This window comes from Oncorhynchus mykiss, chromosome 11, assembly GCF_013265735.2.
Source record: "Oncorhynchus mykiss isolate Arlee chromosome 11, USDA_OmykA_1.1, whole genome shotgun sequence".
NCBI classification, from domain to species: domain Eukaryota; kingdom Metazoa; phylum Chordata; class Actinopteri; order Salmoniformes; family Salmonidae; genus Oncorhynchus; species Oncorhynchus mykiss.
Window position 1 is genome coordinate 81,106,727 of NC_048575.1, and position 9,312 is coordinate 81,116,038.

General features: G+C 44.5%; 1 protein-coding gene across 1 annotated transcript in view; it reads left to right on the forward strand.

The window, feature by feature from the left end:
* The window catches only part of LOC110536657 (chondroitin sulfate proteoglycan 4-like), an 84,486-nt gene extending 82,157 nt beyond the window's left edge, over positions 1-2,329 (forward strand). Inside the window, exon 15 of the mRNA XM_036936515.1 lies at positions 273-2,329. Coding sequence (XP_036792410.1) covers positions 273-2,033 — 1,761 coding nt within the window. The 3' untranslated portion in view covers positions 2,034-2,329. The remainder of the gene's footprint in view (positions 1-272) is intronic.
* Positions 2,330-9,312: the final 6,983 nt, after the last annotated feature.

Genomic DNA, 9,312 nt, shown 5'->3' on the forward strand with positions numbered 1-9,312 from the left:
ATGGGGTATTGTGGGGTATTGTGATGTCATTATGGGGTATTGTGTGTAGATTGATGAGGGAAAACATGTATTTAATCCATTTTAGAATAAGGCTGTAAAGTAACAAAATGTGGAAAAATCCAAGGGGTCTGAATACTTTCTGTAATTGTGAAATGAATTCAAATCAAATCAAATCAAATTTCCTCATTGAAGACATTAAAGTTCTGCTCTAAACGCTAAAGCAGTTTCTGTGTACATTGGACAATGAAGTCATATTTTTCTTCTCTATCTAGGTGCTGGAAGAGTGGTTCAACATCACAGTGGTCCCGATCAATGACCAGCCACCCGTCCTGAAGACCAAAACCCCCAGCCTGAGTGTGGTACAGGGGGACATAGTGGCCCTGGGACTGCAGAACCTCAATGTGAAAGATCTGGACAACCCTTCAGAGGATGTCCAGTACACTGTCGTCAGCAAGCCCAACAACGGCTATCTGGCCCTGGCAGGAAGCCTGAATGAGTCTGTGGTGTCCTTCACTCAGGCTCAGATCAACAGTGGGAAGGTGTACTTTGTCCATGATGGAGGCCAGGCGTCGGGGGTCTTCTATTTCAGTATCTCGGACGGCCACCACGAGCCGGTGTACAAGCTATTCAACCTGGAGTTGACAGAGATCACCATCTCCCTGGTTAACAACACAGGGCTGACTCTGAAGCAGGGTCAGACCTGTGTAGCGTTAACGCAGGGGAGTCTGGCTGCAGAGACTAACGGGAAAACCACAATGATTCACTACCGGATCACCAAGCTTCCACGGTACGGCAAGATCCTTTGGCTGGACAACCAGGATTTGAGGCAGTTTGAGCAGGAGGACCTAAGGACTGGTCGCTTGTTTTATCAAATGACGAGCGTCACATCTGGTCAGGACAGCTTTGAGTTCACTGTATTTACGTCGAAAGCTAACCTGACGAATCAGGTTGTCAACATCACAGTTAAGCCCCTGGTGAGGTTTGGCAAAGGGGTGAGAATACCCAATGGCATTGTGGTCAAACTCAACACTGGTTTTCTCAATGCAACTGAGCTGGCTTCTCTAACAGGCAACGACCCCATCTTCGAGGTCGTGTCCCAGCCAAAGTACGGCAAGCTGGCCCGAGGAAAAGCCAAAGATGGTATGAAAACGGAACCGGTGGAGTCTTTCTCCTTTCAGGATGTGAAGCAGGAGAGGATATCCATCGAGCTCAATGCTAACATGACTGAAGTGCAGGAGCTGAACGACTCATTGGTTTTTGTCGTGAAAGCGGAGAACGTCCCACCTGCCAAGGGAGAGTTCCGCTTCACTGTCGTTCCATACGATCCATCGCTAGTCAGAAGAACAGAGAGTCCCGTCCTGACCACCAGCAGTCCTTTCTCTCAGTCTCTGAACCAATCGAACCAAACGACAGTGTTTGGTATTGGGACAGCACTACCCTCCCTGTCTACATCCTTCCTCTCCACACAGAGACCCAGCAAGACCCACCAGAAGTTCAAAGGTCGCAATCACTGGGGAAACACCAATCGCAACGACTCGACAGGTACAACTTTGGGCAAACCCACCATGGGGAGAGGAGAAGACCTTTCTGAGATCCCCTTTATGATGACACCGGTCCGAGTAGAGTCATACCCACAGAGGACTTCCAACCCCCTATTGGTGATCCTACCTCTCCTGGTCCTGCTCCTATTGGTCATCATCCTGGGGGTGCTGTTTCTACTGCTGAGACGCAACAGGAAGAGGAAACAAAAACCTCTGACCCTGAAACCGCTGCCCTCGCCCTCAACCCCACCGGACTATCACGACCAGCCGCAGAGGAGCGCGGCCGCTCCCACGGTAACGGTGACTCCGCTGAGCCCAAGCGACCCTGGAAGCCCTGCCTTGGACAGGCCGCTTCCTTTCGCCAAACGGGGCTCAGTTAGCAACTCTGCATCACTGCCGGACTGCTCATTGAAAGCTGTAAATCCAGAGAGTTCAGACCAGCTCATTAGGACCCCAACCCCAACTCTACAGCAGAACCAGTACTGGGTATGACCCTTTTGCTGCTGCCACCTAGGGGAGGGATGGAGAAGTGGACTATCTACCCTGTACACTGACATCTATTCCGAACACCCCCACCAACCCCACTCATCGTTAAACTGTAAACCATGACACTAGGCTACTAGTTGTATTCTGACATAATGAAAGCCTTTTCTACTTAGGCTGGTAGAGCACAATCAGTACAGGAAATTAGAACTGACAACTAGTTTAAAACACAATCAGTAACTGGTAGCCTATGACTGGTGAGGTGGACTAGTAGTGACCACTAGTCCACCTCACCTCAACAACCTCCGAAACAGTTCTGGCTGGCTGGAAACATCATTCATGCTCTGTACTACTAATGCAGAAGTTATCCCTCCAACCATGACCCAGTGTGGAGAATGGCCAGTATTCAAACAAACCACAATGCGCTGACATCGCACGGCACAGGTCAGCTATAAAATACCTTTAAGAAAGTAAAGCGCTGTGTGATGTGGGTGCAATGCAGATCACGGCCTTAGTAAGAATCCCGGCCGTAGTGACTCGACAATACTGTATAGCTAACATGTTCATGTTTGATGTTTGCTAGCATGATTGCATGATGTTGTTAGCATGATTACATGATGTTGTTAGCATGATTACATGATGTTGTTAGCATGATTACATGATGTTGTTAGCATGATTACATGATGTTGTTAGCATGATTACATGATGTTGTTAGCATGATTACATGATGTTGTTGCCCCCCCCCTTCAGAGGACACATAATGTATATATTTTGTGTTTTTACAACTTTTCTGCTACATATACATGCATTTTACATATACATTTATGGATCTCCATTAGTTCCTGCCAAGTCAGCAGCTACTCTTCCTGGGGTTTATTATGGATCTCCATTAGTTCCTGCCAAGGCAGCAGCTACTCTTCCTGGGGTTTATTATGGATCTCCATTAGTTCCTGCCAAGTCAGCAGCTACTCTTCCTAGGGTTGTCGTAGCAGAATCAGAATTAGTTGGGTAACATAGATAAGTTCTATTTTCATAATATGCTTGTGAGATACTTGTCATTTAGAATGTATCTTGTTGTACTATAGTGTTGGCCATCTGCAGTTATCTGTTCTCTGTCAGGGTTCAGTTACTTGGGCCACAGAGAGGGGAGAGGTCAAGCTTGTCTTCATATGTAAATGTATCTTTTAAACCATGTGAAGGGATGATTGAGGGGGAACCAATTATCTCTTGGCTTCACAATGTCTGTGTGCCAGGTACTCCCTACTTTTCCCATCGGGGAGAGGAGGATGGCAGTGTCTGGAACCATTCTATGTTCCCTCTGAGGTTGCCCTTATCTTGACCTAGAGAGTCACTCTCCTCTCTGTGATCTTGTCCAGGAGGGGGTGTATTTCATATATGCCATTGGGTGGGGTAATGGTGTTGATCCTGAGTGGTACCAATAGCGAGATAAGAACATAGTTTAGGAGACAAAGCTGAACAATAATTTATAGCCAATGCTGTCTGGCTATGTGTGTCTTTGCTATAAAGGATCTCAGTTGCAATGTGTAAGCACTCTCAGAGAATTCATTTATAGACACTGAATTGATCTGAGAGTCACAGGGTTGTGATGGAGCTCATATAATTAAAGATGGACTTTATGATAACTCTGACTTGTGTGTGGGTTTTGCTCTCATGATTTGGTAATACAGGACATTTCCACTACGGGGTTTATTATGGATCCCCTGTCAGGTGCGTGAATGAGGACCCAAAAGCGAATTAACAAAACAGAGTTTCTTTAATGACGAAACACATGTAGGCTCAGATGGACAGGCAGATTCCGACAGGACAGGACAAGGTTAGATGAACTGGCAGATTCCGACAGGACAGGGTTGCAGCAAACACGACGATAGTCTGGTTCAGGCATGAGAAACACAAACGAGAATCCGACAAAGACAGAAGCAGGAACAGAGAGAGATATAGAGACCTAATCAGAGGGAAAAAGGGAACAGGTGGGAAAAGGGGTGAACGAGGTAGTTAGAGGAGACAAGGAACAGCTGGGGGAAGGAGGGTAAGAAAAGGTAACCTAATACGACCAGCAGAGGGAGACAGGGTGAAGAGAAAGAACAGGAACAAGACACAACATGACAATACCTGACATCCCCATTAGTTCCTGCCAAGGCAGCAGCTACTCTTCCTGGGGTTTATTATGGATCCCCATTAGTTCCTGCTAAGACAGCAGTTACTCTTCCTGGGGTTTATTATGGATCTCCATTAGTTCCTGCCAAGGCATCAGCTACTCTTCCTGGGGTCCAGCAAAATGAAGGCAGTTTATACCATTTTAAAAACATTACAATACATTCACAACAGACTAAGTGTGTGCCCTCAGGCCCCTACTCCACCACACCCTCATATCTACAATACAAAATCCATGTGTTTGTGTGTGTATAGTGTGTATGTGTCTGTGTCTATGTTTGTGTCTCTTCACGGTCCCCGCTGTTCCATAAGGTGTATTTATATCTGTGTTTATTAAATCTGATCCTACTGCTGCATCAGTTACCTGATGTGGAATAGATTTCCATGTAGTCATGGCTCTTAGTACTGTGTGCCTCCCATATTCTGTTCTGGACTTGGAGACTGTGAAGAGACCTCTGTTGGCATGTCTTGTCGGGTATGTATGGGTGTCTGAGCTGTGTGCTAGTAGTTCAAACAGACAGCTTGGTACATTCAACATTTTTATACCTCTCATAAATATAAGTCGTGGTGAAGTCAATCTCTCTTCCACCTTGAGCCAGGAGAGATTGACATGCATATTATTAATATTAGCTCTCTCTGTACATCCAAGGGCCAGCTGTGCTGCCCTGTTCTGAGCCAATTGTACTTTTCCTAAGTCCCTCTTTGTGGCACCTGACCACACGACTGAACAGTAGTCCAGGTGTGACAAAACTAGGGCCTGTAGGACCTGCCTTGGTGATAGTGTTGTTAAGAAGGTAGAAACTAAGGCCTGTAGGACCTGCCTTGTTGATAGTGTTGTTAAGAAGGTAGAAACTAGGGCCTGTAGGACCTGCCTTGTTGATAGTGTTGTTAAGAAGGTAGAAACTAGGGTCTGTATGATCTGCCTTTTTGATAGTGTTGTTAAGAAGGTAGAAACTAGGTCCTGTAAGACCTGCCTTGTTGATAGTGTTGTTAAGAAGCTAGAAACTAGGGCCAGTAGGACCTGCCTTGTTGATAGTGTTGTTAAGAAGGTAGAAACTAGGGCCTGTAGGACCTGCCTTGTTGATAGTGTTGTTAAGAAGGTAGAAACTAGGTCCTGTAAGACCTGCCTTGTTGATAGTGTTGTTAAGAAGGTAGAAACTAGGTCCTGTAAGACCTGCCTTGTTGATAGTGTTGTTAAGAAGGCAGAGCATCACTTTATTATGGACAGACTTCTCCCCATCTTAGCTACTGTTGTATCAATATGTTTTGACCATGACAGTTTACAATCCAGGGTTACTCCAAAGCAGTTTAGTCACCTCAACTTGCTCAATTTCCAAATTATTTATTACAATATTTAGTTGAGGTTTAGGATTTAGTGAATGATTTGTCCCAAATACAATGCTTTTTTTTTAATAAAAAAATATATATATATTTATTCCTTGCTCTGAAACTCTGAAACTGTAGCTCTTTGTTACAGATTGTGATCTAAAGATGAAAACCCTTTTCAACAAGTGTTATTATTTTATTTATTGATTATGGCTTTCCAAATTGCCAAACACTGCTATTTGTATTTTTTTTGTTAATTTTAAAAGAATGTTGTGATTTAATTTGTGTTTTTTTTTACCATTCCTGAACCTGTGACCAGAAACAAGCTACACGGGGGGCAATACCAGAATATATGATCTAGGGGATTCTGTCTCTTTGCAGTAAAATCTACACAACTGGTATATTTTTCTATTTATGCCAGTTCCTTTCAGCCAATTTGTATCTTTAATATATAGCAGACAAACAAGTTCCCCACCGTCTCCCTTTTCCACTTGCCTCCTTCATTTTTGTGGTAATGTTGCAATAGTTTGGATTGAGCAGACATTTCCGTATATATTCGAATATATATATATTTTAATCCATAAAGAAAAGTCATGGTTACATGAAGTTGCTAGCATGGCTACATGACGCCGCTAGCATGGCTACATGACGTCGCTAGCATGGTTACATGACGCCGCTAGCATGGTTACATGACGTCGCTAGCATGGCTACATGACGCCGCTAGCATGGCTACATGACGTTGCTAGCATGGCTACATGACGCCGCTAGCATGGCTACATGACGCCGCTAGCATGGCTACATGACATCGCTAGCATGGCTACATGACGTCGCTAGCATGGCTACATGACGTCGCTAGCATGGCTACATGACGCCGCTAGCATGGCTACATGACGCCGCTAGCATGGCTACATGACGCCGCTAGCATGGCTACATGACGCCGCTAGCATGGCTACATGACGTTGCTAGCATGGTTACATGACGCCGCTAGCATGGTTACATGACGCCGCTAGCATGGCTACATGACGTTGCTAGCATGGCTACATGACGTTGCTAGCATGGCTACATGACGCCGCTAGCATGGCTACATGACGTTGCTAGCATGGTTACATGACGTTGCTAGCATGGTGACATAACAACCTGATGTTGCTGGTGAAACAGTATAGACTTTACGTCCGTCCCCTCTCCCCGACCCGGGCGCGAACCAGGGACGCTCTGCACACGTCAACAGTCACCCTCGAAGCATCGTTACCCATCGCTCCACAAAAGCCGCGGCCCTTGCAGAGCAAGGGGAACCACTACTTCAAGGTCTCAGAGCGAGTGACGTCACCGATTGAAATGCTACCAGCGCGCACCACCGCTAACTAGCTAGCCATTTCGCATCAGCTACACTAGCATGGTTAAATCAAATCAAATGTATTTATATAGCCCTTCGTACATCAGCTGATATCTCAAAGTGCTGTACAGAAACCCAGCCTAAAACCCCAAACAGCAAGCAATGCAGGTGTAGAAGCACGGTGGCTAGGAAAAACTCCCTAGAAAGGCCAAAACCTAGGAAGAAACCTAGAGAGGTACCAGGCTATGTGGGGTGGCCAGTCCTCTTCTGGCTGTGCCGGGTGGAGATTATAACAGAACATGGCTTACATGACATGACATCGCTAGCATGGTTACATGATGTCGCTAGTATGGTTACATGATGTCGCTAGCATGGTTACATGATGTCGCTAGCATGGTTACATGACATCGCTAGCATGGTTACAAGACATCGCTAGCATGGTTACATGACTTCGCTAGCATGGTTACATGACATCGCTAGCATGGTTACATGACGTTGCTAGCATGGCTACATGACGCCGCTAGCATGGCTACATGACGTTGCTAGCATGGCTACATGACGTTGCTAGCATGGCTACATGATGTCGCTAGCATGGTTACATGACGTCGCTAGCATGGCTACATGACGTTGCTAGCATGGCTACATGATGTTGCTAGCATGGTTACATGACGTCGCTAGCATGGCTACATGATGTTGCTAGCATGGTTACATGACGTCGCTAGCATGGCTACATGATGTTGCTAGCATGGCTACATGACGTTGCTAGCATGGCTACATGACGTTGCTAGCATGGTTACATGACGTCGCTAGCATGGTTACATGGTTGATGTATGTTCTATTCAGTCCTTCTCGTTGGGTTATTATGATAAACATAGTAGTGGGTATAACCATAGTTGTATAAAAATGAGTAGATTGATACTGTGAATTACTAAATACACTGACTGACAATGAAATCAATGTATTTTCTTTTAAAAAACTAACAATAGATTATCAATTAATATGATTGCGTATATCTTATATATTTCATATGTTGAGTATTATCCTGAGCAGCTATTTAAAAAATACATATGTATTATTCAGGTATTCATAAGAGATCATTTCTTGTAAAATATTTAGGTAGATATGAGTATTGCATTGACTTTCATTTATTGGTATTGTGTAATATGCCATCACATACTTGGAGCAATCAATTGGTTTACAGACAATGAAGTCCCTTGTAATAATGACCTATGTGGCTGTTAATTTCAAGGGACTGACGGAAGCTGACCTCACTGACCTTCACAATGCACTATTTAAGCAATAGGGCCCGAGAAGGGGTGTGCTATATGGCCAATATTCCACGGCTAAGGGATGTTCTTATGCACGACGCAACGCGGAGTGCCCGGATACAGCCCCTAGCTGTGGTATTTGTCTGCAAGTACGTGATGTCATATGAGTGAATATATTGTATAGAAATATATTGTAGGAATTTATGGCCAATTTCTATCTTGCCCTATTTATCAAATGTGTTGTAAAAACTTGTCAATAATCAACTAACTGTCTGTCTTGATGTCTATAATATTCTCTCTGGTATGCAATCTGGTTTCCGCTCAGGTTATGGATGTGTCACTGCAACCTTAAAGGTCCTCAATGATGTCACCATTGCCCTTGATTCTAAGCAATGTTGTGCTGCTATTTTTATTGACTTGGCCAAAGCTTTTGATACGGTAGACCATTCCATTCTTGTGGGCCGGCTAAGGAGTATTGGTGTCTCTGAGGGGTCTTTGGCCTGGTTTGCTAACTACCTCTCTCCAAAGAGTGCATTGTATGAAGTCAGAACATCTGTTGTCTCAGCCACTGCCTGTCACCAGGGGAGTACCCCAAGGCTCGATCCTAGGCCCCACGCTCTGTTCAATTTCCATCAACAACATAGCTCAGGCAGTAGGAAGGGCTCTCATCCATGTATACAGTGCCTTGCGAAAGTATTCGGCCCCCTTGAACTTTGAGACCTTTTGCCACATTTCAGGCTTCAAACATAAAGATATAAAACTGTATTTTTTTGTGAAGAATCAACAACAAGTGGGACACAATCATGAAGTGGAACGACATTTATTGGATATTTCAAACTTTTTTAACAAATCAAAAACAGAAAAATTGGGCGTGCAAAATTATTCAGCCCTCTTAAGTTAATACTTTGTAGCGCCACCTTTTGCTGCGATTACAGCTGTAAGTCGCTTGGGGTATGTCTCTATCAGTTTTGCACATCGAGAGACTGAAATTTTTTCCCATTCCTCCTTGCAAAACAGCTCGAGCTCAGTGAGGTTGGATGGAGAGCATTTGTGAACAGCAGTTTTCAGTTCTTTCCACAGATTCTCGATTGGATTCAGGTCTGGACTTTGACTTGGCCATTCTAACACCTGGATATGTTTATTTTTGAACCATTCCATTGTAGATTTTGCTTTATGTTTTGGATCATTG